The sequence below is a fragment of the Mesoplodon densirostris genome, chromosome 6 (genome assembly GCF_025265405.1).
Source record: "Mesoplodon densirostris isolate mMesDen1 chromosome 6, mMesDen1 primary haplotype, whole genome shotgun sequence".
NCBI classification, from domain to species: domain Eukaryota; kingdom Metazoa; phylum Chordata; class Mammalia; order Artiodactyla; family Ziphiidae; genus Mesoplodon; species Mesoplodon densirostris.
This window is the reverse complement of record NC_082666.1, coordinates 5,916,582-5,940,360: the sequence shown is the minus strand read 5'-3', so window position 1 is coordinate 5,940,360 and position 23,779 is coordinate 5,916,582. Positions and strand designations below refer to the sequence as shown.

General features: G+C 53.9%; 1 protein-coding gene across 1 annotated transcript in view; it reads left to right on the top strand.

Annotated features, from left to right (window-relative positions):
* ASS1 (argininosuccinate synthase 1) overlaps positions 1-20,485 on the top strand; it is a 50,563-nt gene extending 30,078 nt beyond the window's left edge. Inside the window, exons 10-15 of the mRNA XM_060101080.1 lie at positions 670-754; positions 1,286-1,350; positions 9,466-9,597; positions 14,771-14,927; positions 18,930-18,995; positions 20,224-20,485. Coding sequence (XP_059957063.1) covers positions 670-754; positions 1,286-1,350; positions 9,466-9,597; positions 14,771-14,927; positions 18,930-18,995; positions 20,224-20,269 — 551 coding nt within the window. The 3' untranslated portion in view covers positions 20,270-20,485. The remainder of the gene's footprint in view (positions 1-669; positions 755-1,285; positions 1,351-9,465; positions 9,598-14,770; positions 14,928-18,929; positions 18,996-20,223) is intronic.
* Positions 20,486-23,779: the final 3,294 nt, after the last annotated feature.

Sequence of the window (23,779 nt, the reverse complement as noted above, 5' to 3'; positions counted from 1 at the left end):
CACTGCCCCCCTCCAGCCACCCCTCGCCGACTTGGCCCTTCCCTCTCCCTAGCGGCTGCCTCCCTCCTGCCCTCCTGCCACCCCAGACCCAACTTCTCAGAATGCAGACGCCTCCAGCACCTCGCCTGCCGGCCCGGGCATCATTTCACCCCCATCAATCAGATGGCTGTGTGCGGGTCTGGGGTACAGGGTTGGGGCTTGGGGGTCCGCCTGACAGACGTGGCCGGGGGCCGTGTGTGCGCGCGCGTGTGTGTGTGTGTGTGTGTGTGTGTGTGTGAGCTCAGCCAGGCGCTCCCCCCCGCCCCGTAACTGGTAGGACAGAAGGTAGTCCCGGTACTCCCTGGTAAGACAATGGTGGAGCGTGAAATTCAATTAGTTCAGGGCCTGGTTCCAATTTCACAGCCCCTAAATGCAAAAGGAGCGAAGAGAATGGGAAGGGTGGGGGAGAGGTTTTATTGCATTTTCCCTTTCATTCTGGGGGGCTTTCTCGCCCCTTCTCTCTCCCCAGCAGGCCTCAACCTGCACAGGGCTTTTCAAGGAGTCATTTGGAGTCCATATCTGTCACATCCATTTAAGGCGTTTCGGGGGGAGGGAAGGGGCGGGGTAACAGGCACAGGCTCGTCCGCTGAGCTCCAGCCACGGGCCCACTGCGCTCTCCTCCCGCCCTAGGGGTCCCTGTGAAGGTGACCAACGTCAGGGATGGCACCACCCACAGCACGGCCTTGGAGCTCTTCCTGTACCTGAATGAAGTCGCGTGAGTGCCCGCAGCCCTGCCCGGCCTCCTGGGAAGCCACCATCTTGGGCAAGCACCAGCCCGGACCACTGGGGCCGATGGTCCCAGCCTGAGGCTGAGGGGCCAGGGAGGACAGGCCATTGTCCTGCAGTCAGCCTCGGCCCAGCCCCATCGCCGTGGGGTCCTCTGGTTCCGTGGGAGAGTCCTGGTGGCCCTCAGCCTCGGAAGGTAACACCCCCAGGGGTCTACCACCTCCTAGGGATGGTCCGGAACTTCCAAGCTCTCTACTGGATCTGAGACCAGGGTAGAAGGAAAGATGAGCAGTGGATAGGGCTGGGTGCCACGTGAGGCCCGGGACAGAGATAAAGGAAGTTGCACGTTGAACTCGCTGTGTGTCCTAGGATAGCCCTTCCCTCCTTGGGCCTCAGTTTCCCCACCTGTCCAATGGGTGTTTGGACCAGGGGGCCTGGCTCACATGTCCTCTGAGTCTTGGATCCCGAGAGGGTGCCTGACGCCCTGCCTGTGACCCCAAGTGACCGGTTCTCCCCACAGGGGCAAGCATGGTGTGGGCCGCATCGACATCGTGGAGAACCGCTTCATCGGGATGAAGTCCCGGGGTGAGTCTGCCCGCCGCCCTCAGGGGCATGCCTCAGCTCCGAGCGGCCCCTAACACGCCAGTCACATGCGGGTGTTGCTACTCCCAGGCTGACTTTGGGCAAGTCCTTTCACCCCGCCAGACTGTTTCCCTCCTGTGAAGTGGGGATGAGGGGCCCTTGGCCACTGATGTCTGAAGGCATCACGAGAAGAGCTGTCCCAGGGGCAGGGAGAGGCTCAGAGGAGAGAGGAGAGGGGGGCCAGGCCTGGAGGTCAGGCTCTCCTGTGGCCCTGGGGCGGGTCGGCCAGGCTTAGAGGCAGACCATGCAGGGCTGATTTCGTGGTCATTAAGGCTGCGTGGACGAGGCCAGCTGGCCTGGTGGGGTGGGAATCCCGCCAGGGGTGGGCGCTGTGAGCCAGCCAGGGCCTGAGGGCCTGTTCCAGGGTCTGGCATGGCATGGGGGCGGGGCTCTGACTTGGTGCTGAGTGGCTGCCACCTTGGCTAAGCTGCCCCGCCCATATCCACCTGCAGCTGGGCCTGGAGGGAGGATAGGCTGGTCCCCAAGCAGGGGCTCTGTCTCCTCGTAGCAAGCAGAGCCCCATGGTTCCCTATCAGTCACTCATCGTGTTGTCTGGACCACACCCTCCCCCATCCATATGAGGGGATCTCCTGTTCCCCAGTGGTAAAGCAACGCTGCGTGCTTCCGGACTTCAAGATGGAGGGGCAAGCTTTCAGCAGTCAGAGTCCCTGGGCTGGGCACTCGAGTCTTTAAGCACCGGGGATGGGGTTGAGGCCTCTTGTGTGGGCAGGTGTTTAACTCGCTTTGCTTAGGGTCAATTTAAAAGGATGACACAGCCAAATAAAACCAGGGCAGGGTATAGCCATGGCCCTTTGTCTTTCAGGGTGCTTTTACTGAGATTCTAAAATCCAAAGAGAGCCGATGGCTGGGTTTCAGCGGTTAGAAAGGGCACTGGTCCGGAGGCGGGATGCTGGGGCTTTCATGCCAGGTTCGCTGTGCCTTGCTAGATGACCTTGGACTTGTTACCTCTGGGCCTCAGTTTCCCCAGGTGTAATGCGGTAGGCATGGGGATGGGAGCTGGATCATTCTGGTTCTGACCTGTTTGAATTTATCTCAAAAGGGGAGGAAGGAAAGTGGCTTTACCTGTTTCGTGTGTTTTTTCCTCTTCGACACACATATACTCTGTGAGAAACAACCTAATTGAAACTCTCTCTCGGGAAGGCCTTGTGGAGAACAATATTACTAATTATCTTCTCCCTTTTATCCTCACTTACCTTTGTATCTTACCTATATTAACAACTGATTAAATGTCCCTTTGTCTCAGTCTGCCCTTGGGAACCAGCACAATGCAAACTATCCAAGGCAGACCCCGGAGGGATCTTGGGGAGCCAGAGACCAGCACCCTCATTTTACAGACAGGGAAACCAAGGCTCAAAGTCACAGGCACCAGGACCAGGACTCATGTCCGGACACAGAGAGGCATGGAGTGGAGGGCTGAGAGATTGAACTCTGCTAGATCCGGGTTCTAGCCCATGTGTAATAGCAGGAAGTGGCCCAGTGGAGGAACTTCATAAATGGCAGCAGCCCCACGGGGATGCTGAAAGGGCAAAGGCAGCCTATGCCCTCTGGGTACCGTCCAAGTGGCTCAGAGATGTCCACGCGGGGCCTATTGTCACATCCCTCCCATGCCCACGGCAGGCATCACTAATTGATTGTGGATGCTGATCAGTGCTGCTGACAATGGAAAGATAAGGGCTGGCCTGAGGTCACTCTGTGAAGTGGCACGCAAGTGAACTTGAACGGAAGGAGGTAGTCATAAAGGCGCGAACTGGGCTAATCTGGGAAGACATCCTGAAAGAGGTGGCAGGAGAATAGGCTTCAACTGGTAGAACGTGGAACAGAGTGGAGTGGGAGCCTTCCAGCGGGAGTGGTAGAGAAGGTAGGAGGAGCCCCAAGTGGCCAGCTGGGTGGTGGGTTGGGTCTGAGGCTGACTGACCCCCGGGAGGCACATTGAAGGGCTGGTGTCAGGGGCCAGGCCCTGTTTACCACGCTTGACTCCCCATCTTGGTTCCATCACCATTGGGAAAGCAACATAAGCCTCTCTGAGCCTCAACTTCTTCATCTGTGAAATGGGTTGTGGTGCAGATCAGAGACCTGTTGACCCATAGCAGGAGCTGTGCCTGGATGGTAGACTTCCCACCTTTTCCCCAGAACTGGGGGCGTCATCACCACTGAAGGTGGGAGTCATGAGATTAGCACTTGGTTCCGACTCCCTTGGCTTCTGACCACCCACCTGAGGAGAAGATTCCTGAGGCACAGCCCTGACTCTGCCCAGGTACTATGTGTGCACCTGTGGGGGGCTGTCCCTAAAAGCATAGCATTTAGCCTGAGCGTGGTACAGTCTTTGGGGAAGACAACCAGGGTTCTAAGTCCCAAGGACTTGCTGTGTGACCTTAGGCAAGTTGCTTTCCCTCTCTACGCCTCTCACCAACAAAGGTGGGCACACTAGGTGATCTCACCATCTCCCTCTGGAAGTTCTAACTTGCCTATTTTCTGACTTGGGTTGGGGGGTGAGAAAAGAAAGTTGCTTCATAATTTTAGGGGGAGGTCTTGTTTTTTATTTCTCCACTCCCCAATAATTCACTGTGAGAAAGAAAGGCAGGGGGTAGGGGCAATAAATGGGGACGAAGTGGATTCACCCACAGGTCTATGGTCACGGGAGAAGCTGTTAATTGTCAATTATACTGAGGGCACAGCAGGAAAGTGCTATTGTTTGTACCTTGGTATACAAGGGGGAAATGCCATTTGTATTCATTTTACAAAGCTCGCCATTGAAATCCTTTAAGGGCTTGGGGTTTTTTGGGGTGGGGGTGGGTGGCGGTGGATGGGTAGGAAGTTGGGCAGTGCTAGTGCCCTGAGTCTGGGGTGGCCGGGTCAGCAGCACTCGGGGCCATGGGGTCAGCGGGCCGGGGGCTGGGGAAGCTGCAGATGGAGTCGCTTTCGCTGTATTGTGGCTGTTCACATCGTCATTATCACATTATCTTTTTAACTCTGGAGGGGGGCTAGTTAAGTGAAGTAAGTGTAATCAGCGGGGAGGGGAAGCGGGGTAAGGAAGGCAGGAGGGAAGCAGGGAACGAGCCAGCGCGGGTCCTTCCCTCGCCTTCTCTCCGGCTGGTTCCTCTCCTCCCGGCCCTGCCCTGTGGGGCTCACCCCTGCCTGCTTTCTGTTCTTCCCTCCCCCCTCCTGTCCACTCCCCCCCTCCTCCACCCTCCCATCTCTCTCCCACTCTCCCGTCCTCCCTCACTTCCTCCTTACTCCTCCACTTTCTGGCTAAGAAGGAACAAGGGTTGCCGCCCACCTGTCCAGGCCTCCCAGAGGCTCCACTCAGATAGAATGTTCCAGAGTGGAGGGAGACCTGTGAAGCAAAGGTGTTTGCATTCCCAGAAGCCTGGAATGGCCAGACTCAGAGGCCTACCCTGATTCCCAGGATGGGGCCTGTGGGGTTCCAGGAGGACAGAAGATGGCTAGAGCCCCCCGGGACTTGCCTCCCCCTCACCATGGCAACCGCCTCGATCCTTGGCCCTGGTACCTAAGCGGGGAGCCCCTGGGCTCCAGCCAGGCTCCCTTCCCCTGGCCTTTCCAAATCCCTCCCTCTGGATACTGCTTTCCCAAAGGATCGGAGGCTCTGGTCCAGGTGCCCTAGCCCCCAGCCCCGGCCCCGCCCCCCAGCCGAGTTGGCGGGTCCCACTCAATTCTGCCAAATTGCTCAATCTGGGCTAACCTGGCAGCCTCGGGAACAGATGAGAAGGATTTAAGCGGTGGCAGCTGTCTCGGTCCCCACCTCTTCCTCCTTGGTCCCCTCTCCCCCCAGGCTCGGCCACCCCCCAGCTCCTTGCCCTTCCTCCCCACCCGCTCCTTGGCAGTAATTATGGTGTGATTGAAGCTGCTCCACAGAGAACCGCTGACACCTCTGTCTTTTTCCTGTAAACACGGAGAGATGAAAATAGACACTTGAATCCGCTGCGCGTGTCACTCCAAAGACGTCTGCTGTCTCTTCCACAGCGACACCGAGACTCACCTGTCATTTCCTCCTCCTTTTTGCGCAGTGGTTTGTATGCCGGCTGTCAAAAGCCCCAAATCCATCGTCTTTTAGCATCAGGTTTCTGTCACTGGTTTTTTTAAAGTCTTTTTTTTTCCAGAAGAAATACACAGAAATCATCTGTACCCCCTACCCCTGTGGAGAGGAGAGGGAAGATCTTTAAGATCACACACACACACACACACACACACACACACACGACAGCAGCAACCTGAAAACAACAAGCTTTTTGATCAGTCACAATTAACTTTAACACCTTCGAAGAAAAGGAACAGGAATATTAACTGTGCTCGTGTGTTTCACGGCTGCGGCTTTTCTTCTTGCCTGACTCTTCCTGCGGCAGCCTTGGAGGGTTGACAGCTGTGAGGCTGGTTCTAAGGGCTCAAGAATGGGGGACTCTGCCCGCCAGGCACGCTCTGCTCTTTTCCTGGGGAGCCTCTAAGGTGGGGCAGTAGCGGGGGGCCCTAGGGCAAGCATAGCTCTTCCTCGATGGAAAGTATGGGTGTCCTCTCGCCCTGCAAACCACCGGTGCTGTTCCCTCTCTGGACTGCGGGGAAGTGGTGCTAGCGAGCTGGCTACAGCGTTCCAGAGACAAAACCACCAGTACGCACTGGGGGACAGTGTCTGGGTGCCCACCAGCGTCTGGGTGCTCACCTTCAGGCAGGTCTCGGTGGAAGTGAGAAGGAAAAGCAGCAGACACTTGCAACCTTCTCCTTTTCCGGACAGGTGGCCGGGGCCTCAGAGGGGAATGAGGTGGGCCAAGGTCACATAGCAGAGCTGAGCTGTGCACTCTCCATAAAAGTATAAGTTGCGACGGACTGCTGGTCTACAGCTGGGGCCCTACAAATACACCTTGCACCCTGCCCACAGCTGGCCAGATGAAGACAGGAGAGCAGGAGACAGCTGGGATCTCCAGGAGCTGAAAATGAGGAGGGCCCCTGCTCTTGGCCTGCCGTGTGAGCGTGTGTGCCAGCACGAGGAAGGCTTTGCAAGTTTCTGAGTTTTTACAAAATGTGGCAAAAGTAATAATGAGGAGGAATCAGAAGGCCCATTTCTAGTCCAATATATATTGAGTTCTTAGTATACACTAGGATGAGAAGACAAATAGGGCTTTGTTCTTGTCTTGCTTTTGGTGGCCCTTGGTGATAAAGTTTACGGGGTGATTGAAAACTTGCTCCTTTCACATTGCGGTCATTTCTGCCATTTGGGGGAGGCAGATATTTCCAAAAGCTCTGCGCATCTCTATCTTTGGAAACAGACTGCTGAACCATCAGGCCTTTCTCAGTGACCTGGGGCCATTGGGAGCCACTTGTTTGTGGCACCATACTGTCCCCACAAGGAGCAGCCCCAAATCCTGTACTGAATTCTTGTCTGCTTTTCATAGTTTTTTTTGTGTCCCTGCACTCCCCCCTCTCATGCTGTCATTTTCTCGGCCACCCATCTGACTCCAACCCCATCAACCTTTCTAAGCCCTTTCTGGGTTGTGTCTCTGAGTCATTTTGCAGACGTGGATGACGGAGCCTGTCTGAACCATGTTTATAAGGGTAACGACGAAGCCTAGTGAGAGCCTGAGGAACTCCCCAGAGAATCGAGGGCTTGGGCCTGGTGTGTAAACTTGGGGATGTGGGTGTTTTCCTACTGGGGAGGCATTTACTCCCACAACTGATTCAGGACAGCAGAGGTGGCCCAAGAACTGCGGCCACACAAGTGAAACAGGACAGGCACGTTGTAATCACATCAGCTCCTGGTCTCTTTGATGTGCATGTCCCCCGAGACCAGGATATCGGGTTTGCAGATGAGAGACTCACCCCGCGCCCCTGCCAAGAGGCTCTTTTCCGCTAGGGAACACCTCAGAGCCTTAGGAACAGTCCAGGGTCTTCCTCGGCCACAGCACCTCAGACTTGGGTGTCCTTTTCACGCCTGGTGAGCACTGGATCACTTGGCAAAGGCCCTAAGAGGCAACCTGGAGCAGAGATGGAAAACCTAGATGCAGGTTCCACTCCCCCTGGGCAAGTCATGTCCCTCCCCCGGGCCTCTGTCTTCCCATCTGTGCAATTGGTATGTTGGGCCAGATTAGCGTTTGAAGGACTGCTTGGTGGAGCCCAGGGTCTGCAGAGGGGCCTCTGCGCCCCACAGTGGGACATTGTTTTCGATTGTATATGCTGAGCTTCCACCTAAGACTGTTCGAATACAGCATTTGCAGCTAAGTTAGGAGAACGCAGGTGATCCTCAAGGTCAGAAAGCCCTGACCTTCCTGTGGTTCCCAGACTTAAAGATGAAAGACTAGAGAAGTTCTCTAAGGCGAAAGTTTCTGGCTACTCACATCAGACACAGCCTTGCCCGTGTCCCCTTTGGACTTCAGAGTTGAAACAATCTCCTTTCTGGTTTCGGGGGGTTTTTTAAGCATTTTTCTAAATTGTGGTAAAATATAGAAAACATAAAGCTTACCATTTTAACTGTTTTGAGTGTACAGTTCAGTGGCCTGAAGTACAGCATTCATGTTACTGTGTAACCATCACCACCCCCCATCTCCAGAACTTCTTCATCTTCCCAAAGTGAAGCCCCGTTAAACACTGACTCCCCATTTCCCCTCCTCAGCCCCTGGCACCCAGCATCCTGCTTAGTTCCTATGAATTGGATTCTTCTAGGAGCCTCACGTAAGTGGGACCACACAGTATTTGTCTTCTGGTGACTGGTTTATTTCACTGAGTGTCCTGTCCTCAGGGTTCATCCGTGGTGTAGCGTGTGTCAGAACGTCCTTCCTTTTTAAGGCTGAACATTTCATTGTATGTAGTTATATCTCACTTTGTTTATCCACTCATCTGTTGATGGGCACTTTGGTTGCTTCCACCTTTTGGCTCTTGGGAATAATGCTGGCACGAACCTGGGTGTACAAACCCTTTCTGTGGAAAGACGAGGGCAGTCAGTTTTGAGGATAACTGAAAACTTGCCCCTTTAACGCTGTTCCCGTTATGTGGTGGGAAGAAAGGGACTTTGGGGGGTGGCATTTGTGGGGGTGGGGCGGTTATTACCCCTCCCTCAGGACAGCGGACATGGGGCACGTTTATCCAAGGTGCTCACCTGAACTTGATTCACGAGGCTGCACTGCTGGGAAGAGGGAGCCCGGCCATGTGCCCGGGGGCCATCCTACCTCTTGGAACCTTAGTGCCCCCACATCTGGGGTGGTGCTCCTTATAAGACCTTCCTCTCAGGGCTATACTCAGCCAGGGCCAGGCGCCCCTTGTCACTTGGAGACCATGCAGCTCAAGCAGATTGTTTAGCAAATGCAGGATTTGGGCCTGAGATGATGGGGAGGGGACCTAGCAAGACCGTCTTCCCATGGCCTTTTGGGTTTGGCCCCCATCACCTGCTGGTCCACAGGGCAGCAGACAGCGCTGCTCAGGGACTCGGGGGCCTAGATTCGGTTCCCAGCTCCACTTCAGCCAAGTCCTTTCTCCTCCAGGGCTCAGTCTCCCCGGCTGTACAGTGGGGTCAGCACAGGTGACCAAGGCAGTCAGGATTTCTCTGCAGAGACACAGCTGCAGGCGAGCTGCCGGCTGAAGGTGGCCTGTGTGTGCACACGTCCACGCGCGTGCATGCGTGTGCACAGCCGTCCCCTCCCCTGGCTCCCTGGTGGAAGGCAGGAAGGGACATCCGGGGCCCTGGGCTCCACCAGACTCAGTTTAATTACAGGTTTTCAGCTGCGGGCCGGTGGGCACGAGTTGGGAAGGAGCGGGGAGCAGCTCTGAAACCCTGTTATTTTCCAGCGTCTGAGGGCCTCTTCAAAGGGGGACATCTAGACATTTTCTCCACAAGCTGCAGAGTGGACTGTCGTGGCCCCAGCATGAATATAATGACGGATGCATTTTGCAGCAAGCTGGGAGTGAATGGGTCCGACTGGCTTGTCTCCTGTCAGACGAGTCATTATTATTTTTTTCTTTTTGTCATTTGCTGACACTTTGGGTTTCATGCGTTTCTCTCTTTTTTCTTCTTCTCCCCCTGCCTGGAAAAATGGCTAGGTATCTACGAGACCCCAGCGGGGACGATCCTTTACCACGCTCATTTAGACATCGAGGCCTTCACCATGGATCGGGAGGTGCGGAAAATCAAACAAGGCCTGGGCTTGAAATTCGCCGAGCTGGTATACACGGGTGCGTAGACCCTGCAGCCGCACCCCTCCCTCACCCAGGGGCGCCCTCCTCCAGTCCCGCCTTGCTCGAGAGCCCGAGCTGGAAGATGCAGGGTGAAGCGGGGTGGAGAGAGGGCAGGGGACGAGGAAGCAAGGAGGGGACGTCGGGACCTGCCTTGTTCACAGGTGTGGAGGGAAATGCACCAGTTCCCCAGGCTGTCCCGCTGCCTCCGCCATGATGGCCGCATGATGACCCGCATGATGGCCGCAGGGCCAGGGAAGCATCTTGTGTCATGCCTATGGCTGCCAAGTTTTATCCAGCACGTGCCGGGTACCTGGCACCGTGTGGGAACACAGGTCATCCTAGGGGGCTTCCCAAGTTTTCTAAGAGAGCTGCGGCCAGAAACTGAGGCTCCGAGCAAAAGGAGCTTATATAAAGTTACATAACTGGATGTGGCCTAGCTGGGTTTGAGCCCAGGTCAGCCCGTTTCCAGGCAGAACCCGGAGCCGCTACAAGAACTGCCTCAAGCAAGGGAAAGCCTACCTTGACCAAGAACGGGGCCCCAGGCCTGGGCATTGCCTGGGCCAGATCCCCACTGGGAAGCCACCGGGACGGCTGAAAGCCCAGCGCATGTGTGGAGTGTGGGCTGGGCTCCATTCTACAGGTGAGGAGACCGAGTTTCCGTGCCTTACCTGCTGTCACAGAGTAGAAATCCAGTCCTCCCGACTCCAAATCCATCCCACACGTTATACCAGGGGTGACCGAATCCAGCCCATTGCCTGTTCTTGTTCAGCCCATGAGCTAAGACTGGTTTTTACATTCTTCAATGGTTGGGGAAATTTTTTTTTAAATAATACTATTTCATGGCACGTGAAAATTATAGGAAATTCAAATTTCAGTGTCCATAAGTAGGTTTTTGGGCACCGCCTTGCTCATTCGTGTCCATGTTGCCTGTGGCTACTTCAGAGCTACACTGGCGGAGCAGAGTAGTTGCTAGAGAGGCCACATGGGCTGCAGAGCCTAAAATATTTACTATCTGGCCCTTTCCAGAAAGGGCTGACTCTATTCTATGACATTAACATCTCCCTAATTTGAGAAATCACATCAAACAGCCCCTCTGAGCTGTTGGGGGGGGGGACAGGCTGCCGTCTATGGGGGCCTGGATGTCAGAGGGACCCCAGGAAAGTTAATAGTAATAGTAACTGCCTGGTAGAAGCCTCCACCGCCCTCACCTCTTCCCCTCGGCCCCCACTCGGAGGTTTTGTTTCCTCTGAAACCTCCTAATCGCTGGAACTCATCTCGGGGTTTCAAGGGGACATGGTGGTTATTGGCTGGCATTATTTTTCCCTCCCATTGTTCCCAGGAGCTTTGAAGCCCAGTCTCCCCCTTCCCAGGTACAGACAGGTGTTTAAATAACATTGTCTCCTGTGGGCTCTCTTGCTCAGCGGGGTTTCCACATTGAAAGGTGGATTTTGGTTACAAAGTGGGAGAGTCGTTAAGACGCGGCAGGCTGCGATGGGGGGACAGCACCTGGCCGGGGCTGCTCCTGCTCAGGGGGCATCCATGGAGGCCAAGAGGGGGCCAGGCCGCCAGCCTGCCTCCCCATGCTAGATGGGTTGCCACCTCTCTTTTTTATTTATTTATTTATTTATTTTTATCTGTGTTGGGTCTTCGTTTCTGTGTGAGGGCTTTCTCTAGTTGCGGCGAGGGGTGGGCCCCTCTTCATGGCCGTGCGCGGGCCTCTCCCTATCGCGGCCTCTCTTGTTGGGAGCACAGGCTCCAGACGCGCCGGCTCAGTAGTTGTGGCTCGCGGGCTCTAGAGCGCAGGCTCAGTAGTTGTGGTGCACAGGCCCAGTTGCTCGGCAGCATGTGGGATCTTCCCAGACCAGGGCTCGAACCCGTGTTCCCTGCATTGGCAGGTGGATTCTCAACCACTGCGCCACCAGAGAAGCCCGGCTGCCACCTCTCTTGCTGCCCAGCCCTGAGCTGGGCACTGACGGGTATTATCTAATCTTAGCTGCACAGAGGTGAGATGAAGATGCTTGCCCAAGGTCTCACAGCTGCTGAGAAGTGGCTTGGAGCCCAGGACAGGCCAGCTTCAGAGGCCAAGTTCTTGGCCACTCCAGCAGATCCGAGGTGGGTAGGAAGCTGGGCTGGGGCCATTAGCAAGGGGTGATCAAGGGGCGCAGTGATGTGTACAGGGCAGCCCTGGGTGTCAGGAGCACAGCTTGGCCCTTGGTGTGGGGCTGGCATCCCTGGACCAGGCTGCCTGGGTTGAGTCCTTGCTGTCACCCACCGAGCCCTCTAAATCCCCAAATGTGACAGTGATTAGGTTTGAAAGGAAATAAAATCTGAGTGGAGGCTCCTTCCAGGTAGCTGTTATTGACATTAACTTCGCCCAGGTGCCTGTGACGTCCAGGCTCCCACAGATGTCAAGGTCGGCCTCTGGCAGCAGCCTGTCCCCACCCCCCAACAGCTCAGAGGGTCGGTCTGTTTGATGGAATTTCTCACATTTGGGATGCATAAAGGATAGAGAGCAGGGATTAGCTTGAGCAACTTACTTGACCTCCCTGTGCCTTGGTTTCCACATCTGAAGAATGGCGATAATTCTGCCTGTCTTAGTGAGGACTCAATGCATGAATATTTGCAAAGCCTCCAGGACAGTGCCTGGCATGGTCTCTGAGCATGGACGCAGGAGAACGGGGCCTTGCCTCTGGCTGGCTTTATGACCTTAAGTAGGTCTCCTCCCCGAGCCTCAGTTTCCCCTCCTGTAAAATAAAGGGCACAGACCCAGGTCCCTTCTCCATTCTGTCTAGCTCCCCAGTTACAGAGCCATCGCTCTGCTATGGCACTCAGCTTCCTCGGAGCCCCTGTGGTCTCGGGGCCCAGGGAGACTGAGGCCCTGGGAAGCCCTTCTGCCTCGGTCCCACTCCTAGCTGCCCTGACTGCTGTGACCACTGTCTCCCCCTCCTCTCACCCCATCCCCAGATTTCCTGATCTGCCTGTATGAGATTTATACAGACCCCCTCTCTCCGGGAGCACACTGGCCTCACCCCACAGGGTCATTCCGGCAGGACCCCAGCTTCAAGACCCATCTCATTTAGGGGGTATAGCTCACCTCTCCCCTTACCTCAGTTTCTTCAGCAGTAAAATGGGTATAATGCACAGAGGGTTGTCATCCTGATTAGTACAGAATTTGGCCCAGCTCCAGGCCCCACCCACTGTGCATCCCCCAGCCTGGGACACGCAGGCTCTCCCCAATGCGGCACTCAGGACTCACTGCCCTCCACCCCAGGCTGGGTCTGCTGGGAAGAGAAATCTGAGCACAAGGCCCCCATGGCGGGAGGGGAGAGATCCTGAGATAAAGCCCAGGCCAGGCACTCCCGCAGGGGTCTCTGCCCCCATATCTCTGGCTCCATCTCCCACCTCTCTTCCCGCCTGGGAACCTAATGGTCTAATTATCCTGACTTAGAAAGATGGCCGAGCCACTGGGGCATGGTGGGGGGTGGCCATCAGTGTCCCCTCCCACGGGGCTCTGGGCTAGAGTCAGGAGCACTCTGGATCTCGCTGTGTGCCTTTGGAAAGGTTCTCTCCCTCTCTGGGTGTCTGTCTCCCTGTACACAGGGAGGGCTGGCAGAGGCCATGTTCAAATCTTGAAAGAAAAACCTCTCACTGAATCCACACAACCCCCCCGGAGAATGGTTAGTATTACCTCCTTATGCGAATGAGGAAACTGAGGCACAAAGAGATCACGTGGCTTGTCAAGGTGGAACCAGAGGTGAACTCAAAAAGCAGGACATCGGAGAGTGAGGACGCAACCCCTTCTCTCCCTGCCCGTCCCTCCCCCACGTCTGGAAGCCACCGGACCCATCGTGGAGAAGGCCTGCTCCCCTTTCCCACGGAGGGCCTCAGCAGGTGCCCCTGGAGGCCAGGGCTTCCAACAATAGCCACAGAGCCGGGGCTGACCCAGCCCTTTATCAGGGCAGGAGATCGCGCACCATCTGGCCTCACAGCTGCCCAGGTGGGCTCACCTTCCCGGCTCCGTTTCAGAGAAACCCTACCCCTCTCGCTGTCCCTCCCCCAACCCTGGCCACGGCCCCCCTGCCCTCGGCAGAAACTGAGAGGAGCCACTGTCCAGACCCTCTTTGGCCTGAGGGATCTGGGGGACAGATACGGGTGGGGCAGTGCATTTCTCAGGCAGCTCGGGGATGTTGCAGATGTAGACGGGAAAGCTCCAAAATGATATATGAAGCGCAGTTGTTAGAACTTGGGCCGACTGAGGTCAGGTCCAGGCCCCCCCGCTACAGCCTGTGTGATCACGGAAGAGTCTCTCAAATTCCCTGAGCCTAACTTCCTCACGCAGAAAAGAAAGAGGCTAAGAGGTTTTTCTCCTGTGACTGGGAGGGCTCGAAGAGCTGGTCCAGGTAAAGAACTTAGCGTGGTGCCTGTGCTTAATCTGTAGAAATCTTTGCGTGTGAAAATATTAGCAGTATTTTAAAGACAGGTCACTTATTTCCAAGGGCTCTGCCCATCCTGAGGGGTGGGGCTCTTCCCAGCAGCGTTCACAGCAGCCCCTGAGCCCAGGGCCTCCATGTACAATAAGCCTGCTAGTCCTGGGAGGGCGAGGCAGTGTCATCCCCACTCAGCAGATGGGGAAACAGAGGCACAGAGAGGTGAAGGCCCCACACACCTGGTCTTTCTGACCCCAAACCCACCACCCAGCTGGGCACCCCCATCGCTCGGCCCCGGTAACATATGTCTGAGTCTTGCTTGAGGTCTGCTGCCCAACTGTCTGCTGCCCTGATAAGACTGAGCCCCCTGTGGGCAAAGGACGGGGTCCCTTCACCAGTGAATGTCTGTGGTGTGAAGCAGCAGGTTAGATCCCCTCCTCCTGACCCTTAGCGGGTGACTGCATTGCAGGGTGTAGAGGATGCCTCCTTACCCCCAGGAGCCCTACAAGGTCACAGGACAGGGGCAGGCGGGCTTGGTCCTCACTGTTGTCATTTACAAGTGCATGTCGTGCCAGAACTCCGCAGTGAACAAGGCAGGTGCGGGACTGCCCTCCCAGGCTCACGTCTGCCATGACGGGGTGAGGCGCAGGGTGCCTTTCCTGGACCCCAGTCCTCCCCACATCCTGGCCCGAGGCAGGCACATGGTGGGCCTCCCCGGCACACTCGCTTCTTCCTCCCTGCAGGTTTCTGGCACAGCCCTGAGTGTGAATTTGTCCGCCACTGCATCGCCAAGTCCCAGGAGCACGTGGAAGGGAAAGTGCGGGTGTCCGTCTTCAAGGGCCAGGTGTACATCCTCGGCCGGGAGTCCCCACTGTCCCTCTACAACGAGGAGCTGGTGAGGTAGGCGCCCCACCCCTGCCCCCAGCTGGGCACAGACCCTCATGTCCAGTATCTCCTCCGACTGGCTTTCTCAGCAAAGATATGCCCAAGCACGTGTAGGGTATGGGGGAGACAGTCCCGAAGATTATCCACACCACCTCTGCCCCCATGGAATGTACAGGCTAGATAGGGAGAAAGTCCCCAATCAAAGGATCACCCGAGTGCAGGATTAGGGAAGGAGGTGCCAGGCTGTGGGGAGATACAGGATACTTGGGCTGGGTATAATAACGGGGGTGTGGGGAAGTTTCCCCATGGAAGTCATTTCTGAGCTGGTCTCCCAAAGAAAGGAGTGAACCAGGTGGAGAGGGGGCAGGAGAGTTTCCAGAAAGACTGTCCTGTGCAGAGGTTCTGAGCCTTGGAAGAACCCAGAACATCCCAGGCACTACAAGAACTCCAGAGTGTGAGGGTCCTGGAGCCAGATCTTAAAGGGAAGGACACATCAGATCTGTGGGGTTTTGAGGCCCCTCTTGCTGCTCTGGATTTGAGGGAGGTGGGAGCTGGCAAGGGTGGACACAAGGGATCCCCGTGGGACATGCTGGTGGCTTGGACCAGGCTGCTGGTTCTGGGAATAGAGAGCAGCAGATGGATTTGGCAAATATTTAGGAGGTGGGATTGAAAGGGCTTGGATGGGGAGGGAGATGGAAAAGTTCAGAACCACCCTGGGTTTTCTGGCATGAGCCGCTGGGTACACTTTGGTGGCAATGACTGAGTTGAGGGAATGGGGGGGAAATCATGCATTTGGATTTGGACAACTGCAGGATGAGTTTTCTTTGAGATAGGCCAGGAGATCTATAGTCGGCCACTGGACACACAGGGCTAGAGTTGAGGAGAAACATGGTCTGAGGACACTGGATGATGGGGCCAAAAGGAGACAGCCCAGGGGAGCGGCAGAGCTGGATGAGAGGGAGCCAGGAGGGAACCTTGAGGAGCTGCCTCCTGACGGGCCAGGCTGAGGGCACTGAAAGGACGTGGGAGAGGCTGGGGAGCCCTGGCGGGCTGGGTCCAAGGTAGCAGTTGCCTATCAGCTGCACCTGTGTTTGCATCCTGAATGATAGACTGGCCTTGACCGAGGAGCAAGGTGTTCCCTCTGGAGTTCACCTGGCCAAACAAGAGGTGGGGACAGGCAGCCCCACCTGATACAAGTCCCAGGTCCAGCTTGGCTCAGGCTGAGGCCAGCTCTCCCCTCCCGGAAGCCGGTCAGGAATTACAGTACGAGTTTTGTTTAGCGGTCAATATTATTTTTCTCTCTCCCTTCTCTTTGCCGTGTTGCGTTTCTCTCCCCCACCTTCAATCTTCCTAAACACTTTAGAAGCCATAAATAGAGCCGAATCCGTTTAGATCAGTCGGGGTAAATGTCAAATTATCTTCTCTCTTTCTCTCTCTGGCTCTTTCTTCCCTCCCCCTCCAAATCAACAGCCTCTAATAATCTGTCCAACCCTTCATTAAGCCTTACAGTCTCACTCAGGGAGATTAAATGAATAAAGTAAAAAGGGAAAGGGGAAAAAAAGAGAGAAAAGCAGGAGCATTTATTCTCACTGCGTCTCCGACCATTTCCCTTTTCTTTCTGATTTCTACATCGCTGACTTGAAAGCCCTTGAGTGACAGCGTCACAGGGACCAGCGAGGAAACCGCGAGAGGTGGCAGAACTGGAAATGCCGCGGCACAGTAGGTAGAAAGTACCGTAATTATAGAGCAGGTCAGAGCCACTCGGATGAACAAAAATAAAAGCACAGAGGTTTTCTGTAGACCGTCAGGGGAGGTAAAAAAAAAAAAAAAAAAAAAATCATTGTCAACTTTTTCCACCGGTACCCCCTACCCCCCGAAACCACAAATTGTAAAAGAGGTTTTTCGGTTCCCGAGAAACACCTCTGGGAGTACTTCAGCAGTCCCGTGGGACAAGTTTGTCCCTGGATGTGGGCGACTCTTTGCAGGGGCTGCTGGGGTGGTCTGAAGGGCCTGTTTGGGGGCAAGGGGGTGGCAGAGTTTGTTTCGACTCGTGAGACACGGAGGTGAAAGGACGGATGCACGTGGGGAGCAGGAAGGGGGTCCAAGCCCTGCTTTCTCCCTGGGCTGAGCGCAGGGGCCCTTCCAAAGGGGACAAGCACCTCAGACAGCGGGAGCGAGGCCAGGAGTCCGAAGCCCGTGCGATGGTTCGGGATGGGGGTGTGGAGGCACAGGGCGGGGTCATGTGAAGCTTCGTTTATCGCCCCAACAAGGTCTGCAGAACCTGTTCGAGGAGGCTGACGCTTTAGGTGGGTCCAGCCTTTCCCCTGCCTGGTGAGGGGTGCCGAGCTCAGCCCCTCGGATGTCTGACATCTTCTCCCTTTACGGGGAGCTTGCTAGTCGGTTCCTGGTGGCTTCAGCCACCTGAGCCCTGGAGGGGCCAATGGAGGTGAAAAGGAGGGAGCACTGAGAGCGTGGGAGTTCCAGCTTCAAGGTCCCCTGAAGGTCACGGCGAGGGCGTGGCAGGCGGAGGCACGGAGCCCAAGTCCTGACAGGCTGCAGGGCAGCCGGGCGCAGAGACCCCGTTTGTTGTACAAAGCCCACAGTCCACAAAGAGCCAGTCAGAGGCACAGCCTCAGGGTCTCAGAAAAATGGCAGAACCCCTCTGCCCTCCTCCTCCCCGATCTCACCTCTCTGGAGAAGGCTCCTGAGGGGACAGGCCACCTCCTTGTCATCGAACCTTGAGACCGCTTTGTCCTGAGGCTGGAGTTCTGCAGACATGAAGACAAGGGGCTGATTCAGGGCAGGACGCAACAGGGACCCGTGAGAAACGGGAGGGACCCCATTCCCCCAGGGGGCTCAGAGGGTGGCCTCGTGGAGTCAGATCTGAGACCACAGCGCCCTGAACTTGTCCTCAAAGACCATATCACAGTCGTGATTATCGAAGGCAGATGGATGACTGATTGCTTATGTCTGCACTCACCGCCCCCCCACGTGGGTGCTGCTCTTGTCTGGTTCTTGTTTCCTCAGCACCTGGCACAGCGCCTGGCAGGTAGTAGGTGCTTAATAAATACCTGAGTAAATGAATGAGTGACTGAATGATGTTAGTAAAACTGAGTGCTTACCTGGTGCCAGGTGGCAGCTACATCATTTCACGTGGAGCCAGTGATAAGGCTGAGAGCCCCATCTCACAAGTGAAAGACTGAAGCTCAAAGAGCAAGAATATTTCCCCTAAGGTCTATGGCAGGGGTGGAGCCAGGATGCTCACCCAGGTGGCTGGACCTGACTGACTGTGGTTGGGAAGGGTTCCAAAGCACAGCTAAGCGAGAACTCCCAAAAGATGAAGGCTGTCGAATCTGGAAGATGGAAACTGCAGATGGCGGGGGGGGGGCGGGGGGGCGGAAATCTGTTCCATTGAGTATAGCAGGGGTTGACTGGGCACTTTTCAAAACCAGCTGGCATCGGGTAGGTGCCCAGATTTGAGGATGGATTAGACTCGGTCTCACTCAATGGGCAAACAAGGTGAAAAAGACGTCGTGGACAGATCTTAACTGCTGGGGCCTCTCTGCAGCTTGAGGGATGCCGTCACGCATATCTGAGGCTGTTTGGTGTGTAACTCCTGGCCTCCCAGGCCTTCAGGCCACTGGACATCACCAGCTGTTCCTGGGCACTCGTCGAAGCCCTCCACAGCCCGAGGGCAGAGCTGGCTCCAGTGCATGTCCTGAAGTTACAGATGCAGTGCTCTGGTTCGTGGGAGGAGTTCCCTGGGCTGGCGCTGGCTGGACCAGGACCCAACCTGCCCATTTGTGTAGCAGGGATATGGCTCCCTGCTCTGCAGCCCCGGCGTGATCCCCGGCCCTGGGTAGGGCTCCCTGAATTGAAAGGAATGGAATGAAAAGCCAAAGTGCAGGGAGTGTTGGACCAACACTGAGGAAATGCCTGGGTGTCTGTGAGGCTGAGGTCCCTTGGATGCCAAGGCCAAGGCCCGGGGGATGCTGACGAGCTCCTACTCTTTTGCAGCATGAATGTGCAGGGAGATTACGAGCCAGTTGATGCCACTGGTTTCATCAACATCAACTCCCTCAGGTGAGCAGCTCTGGGCCCTGATGGGTCCTCAGGCCCTCCAGGTGTGGGGAGCAGGCTCTGATGGGACCTCAATGCTCTGACCACTGCTCTGCCCTAGACAAGCCCCACCTTCCTGTTCCTCCACCCACCACATCCTCAGCGCCTGCTTTGGACCCAGCCTGCTCCCATCCTCTGCGGGGCCAGAAGGCACACTTGTGACAGCCAAGAGCAACAGAGGGTCCTGGGCACTTGAGTTCCAGGTTTCTGGGTTCTGCTCTTTGCCTCTGACACTCGCTCCCACCCTCTCCAGCCACTAGGAGCCCCTTTCCTGGGCAGGTTAGCAAGGGAAATGGCCGAGGGGTAGAAAGAAGCCACAGAAGGTCACCTGGCTGGCTCCTGCCTTCACGTCCACATACATGAGCTTCAGGTCTAACTGGAACCATGGATCTCCATGGCCCAGTGGGGTGATACACACCATCTGAAGCCACTCAGACCTGGCTTCGAACCCTGCCTCTGCAGTTTGGTCTCAGAACCCTTCTGAACTTCTGGAAATCATAGGATGTTAACCGTACCTGCCTCACAGGTGCAGTGAAAGTTTGATCTGAGTCCGTGGAAATCAAGCACTCTGCCCAGAGCCTGGCACCCAGGAAGGGCACAGTGCCTAGCAGCAAGTGCTCAGTGGGGCTGAGTCCAGAAGGCCTGTCTGTCCAGCTCTGGGTTCTTAATCCCCATCTTCCTTCTCCTGGGGCTTGGGGTCAGGAAGAAGGCATGAGTTTCTCTCCTCTCGCTGATAACATGCCCCCAGCACAAAACCATTTTCTCTGAGAGCCAGCCTCCTGTCCCTGGAGCCGAGACTGGGAGAGACATGGATTCCAGCCCCACAGTCACCTCCACCTCCCCGCCTCCTTCACCCCGTTTGTGTTTTATGACTCTATAAACCCTTTTAAATGGCTCTGAACACACCGGGTTTTCATAATGGCCTCTTCATTTCTCCCATTGCCAGTTTAACGCTTTGTCTTAAACAATGGCAAGCAATGTTTTCCCCCTAAGATAAATTAATTACATTATCCTGATTGGAGGGCAGGAGGGGCCAGAGCAGGAGAGGGAGAGAGGGAGAAAAAAAGACAACTCCACACACATCTTAACAAACAGCTGCCCCCGCCACCCCACCTCTGCCTGAATTAATTGAACTGAGTGCATGTTGTTATTGTTAATTTACATTCTTCTTTGTTTTGAATCTGGTTTACAGGCTGAAGGAGTATCATCGCCTCCAGAGCAAGGTCACCACCAAATAAACCGGCTGATAAAGGGGAGCTGGGCCTCCTCGCTTTGCCCATCTCCCAAGTGCAGCCGCTAATTGTTGTGATAATTTGTAGTTGTGACTTGTCCTCCAGGGCTGGCAGTGCAGTGCGGGTGCCAGGCCCCGGCTTTGTTCCCTGGTCCCCTGGAGCCTGCAGAAGTGGTCAGCAAACGGAAGGGGTGGGGGCCGGCTGCAGTCAGGAGCTGTAAAATGACGATTAAAAAAAAATGATACATTGGTCTTTTGTTTATTTCTGCAGAGAGAGGAGTAAGAGAGAGAGAGAGTGTGTGTGTGTGTGGGGGGGGGGGGGTGAATCATGCTTTTCTTAGACCGACCTTTGTGTTTTCTGACTTAAGCACTGCCGAAGGCCACCTTTTGCCAGAGAACCTGTTTATCTGGAAGAATCGACCCCTCTCTCCGGCAAAAAGCATGGAATCCAGAAGCACCCACCCGTGTCAGACCCTAGCCCAGCAGCCTGGCATTTTGTTACCAGCTGTGCCCCTGTGGCACATGCCAGGGAAACCGAGGAGAGTTTAGGTGACAAACTTGGGGGCAGTCGTGCCCACAGCCCGCAGTGAACTCCCGGGAATGGTGGCCACGACTGACCACACCAGGCTTCCCCACCGTGGCTGGGTGGCCTGAAGTGTCCTACATCAAGGAGGAGAAAGAAGCCCAGTAAGAAGAGCAGCCTGAGCACAGAGGACAAAAACACAGACATAATTTGGTGGTGGTGGTGGTGGTGGTGGTGGGGAGTGTTTACCTGGCTTACACGGTTCCCTCCACCCCTCCTCCAGAAACCACGGCCCAAAGCCGCCATGTTGGCACTTGACTCCACCCCTTTGGTCATATCTGATTGGACCATGGCTGGGCACCTGACTAGAGCTGGGCCAATCAGAATGTCAGTCCCAGCAATGGGGCCCAGGGAACCGGCCAGAAACGAGGACAAGGGAATTTAGGCGTGGTGGGATGCCCTGTGGCTGGAAAAGCAGAGAGGGAAAAGGGAGTGATGGGCAGAGTGGGTGTCCGGTTTAGAATCCCAGTTCCCATCCTGGTAGGCCTCATGGAAGCTGGCGGCATTTCTTAACCTGGATTCTCTGAGACACTGTGCTGTTCTCATAACCAATTACCATTTAGAGCTTAATTAAGCTGGTGAGAGAGTTTGTGGTATTTGCAGACAGAAGCACTGTTACCGGGAAGACTTGAGTGCTGGTTGCTCTGGACCCTTCCCTGGTTCTGACCTCCACTCCATTGCCTTCGTTAATGAGGGTTTCTTTCAAAAGACATTTTGTTTTTAAAACTTGTTTTCCTCTTATTGTGAAGGTTACAAATGAATTATTCAATGAACCTTAACTTTGTGCCGGACACTTTGCTACACACTTTATTCATATTATCTCTTTGAATCTTCAAAATGACACGGAGGTAGATGCTTTTATCTCTGTTTGGTGGAGGAGGCAACTGAGATGCAGAGGAATTGCTTTGCCAGCTTTCAGTCAGCTAGCAAGTGACAGAGCCAGGAGCCAAACTCTGGCCTGGCTGACCCCCCAAATCTTGTGTGTTTATGTCCTTAACCATCATTGGGCTGTGTCTTATTAAAAAACAAAACAAAACACAATCTTATAGAAATAACTATCACCCATCATCTCACCACCCAATTATAAACACTGCTTATACTTCGTGAATTTCTTCTCAGTCAAATTTTTCTATGCTTAGAAATATTTTTACAGAGTTATTTAGGATAAAGTATTCTTTTTTCTTTTTGGCCGTGCCACGTAGCATGCAGGATCTTAATTCCCCCACCAGGGATCGAACCCATGCCCCCGGCAGTGGAAGTGGGGAGCCTTAACCACTGGACGGCCAGGGAAGTCCCTAAAGTATTTTTAAAGCAAGTGTTTTGACCTGCTTTAAATTAACATTACACCATAAACAGTTTTCTTCATCAAAAACTCTTAAACACTTTCAACAACTATGTAATATTCTATTATATTGATAGCTGTTAACCTTTCCCCATTTATAGATTTAGTTTTTCACTCTAAACTATTTTCCTGCCTTTTGTTGGATTCAATTGAGTATTCTTAGTAGCTGGTTTACTAGCTATGCTTTTTGTCTTTTCAGTGGTTTCTCTAGGGTCTACAGTATCCATATATCTTTAGTTTACAACGGGCTACGTTCATTAATGTTGTGCCGTCTCATGTGTAATATAAGAATCTTACAACAATACAATCTTAGAACATTTCAGTTTGTGCTTTTGTTGTCATATATATTGCTTCTACAAAAACCCACAATGTGTTGCTCTTTTTTCTTTAGGTAGTCAAATATCGTTTTTAAAAGATCAAAAATAAGAAAGGTATGTGTTTTGTATTTATCCTGTGTAGGATTGGTAATGTTTCTTTCATAAATATCTGATAGAATTCACTAGTGAAACCATCTGGGCCTAGAATTTTCTTGGCGGATGCTTTTAAGGTATAAATTCAGTTTCTTTTATTTATATTGGGTTATTCATGTTGTCCATTTCCTCTTGGGTCAACTTTGGGTAATTTGTGTTTTTTGAGGAATTTGCCCATTCCATTTAGATTGTCAGTTTTACTGGCATAAAGCTTTTCATAATATTTTCTTATTATCCTTAACTGTTTGCAGGATTGATAGCCATGTCCCTATTTCATTACTTACCTTGGTGATTTGTGTCCTCCCGTATTCTTTTCTTTTCCCCCCAGGGATTGCTGAGACATGCAGAGATTTTTTTTTTTTTTTTTGGCCATGCCACGTGGTTTGTGGGATCTTAGTTCCCCAACCAGGGATTGAACCCGGGCCCTAGGCAGTGAGAGTGCAGAGTCCTAACCACTGGACTGCCAGGGAATTCTGAGAATTTTTATTTATCACGTATGTTACTACTTATTTTTACTTGTAGAACAGAGTCACAGATAGAAGAGCAGGCTGTTAGTAGGTATTAGTAGAGCTCAGGGGTCTAGCATAACATCTAGTACATAGTAGGCTGTCCTCCCTTATTCTTTTTTTTTTTAAACATCTTTATTGGAGTATAATTGCTTTACAATGGTGTGTTAGTTTCTGCTTTATAACAAAGTGAATCAGCTATACATATACATATATCCTCATATCTCTTCCCTCTTGTGTCTCCCTGCCTCCCACCCTCCCTATCCCACCCCTCTAGGTGGTCACAAAGCACCGAGCTGATCTCCCTGTGCTATGCAGCTGCTTCCCACTAGCTATTGGTTTTACATTTGGTAGTGTATCTATGTCCATGCCACTCTCTCACTTTGTCCCATCTTACCCTTCCCCCTCCCCATGTCCTCAAGTCCATTCTCTAGTAGGTCTGCGTCTTTATTCCTGTCCTGCCCCTAGGTTCTCCATGACCATTTTTTTTTAGATTCCATATATACGTGTTAGCATACAGTATTTGTTTTTCTCTTTCTGACTTATTTCACCCTGTATGACAGACTGTAGGTCCATCCACCTCACTACGAATAACTCAATTTCGTTTCTTTTTATG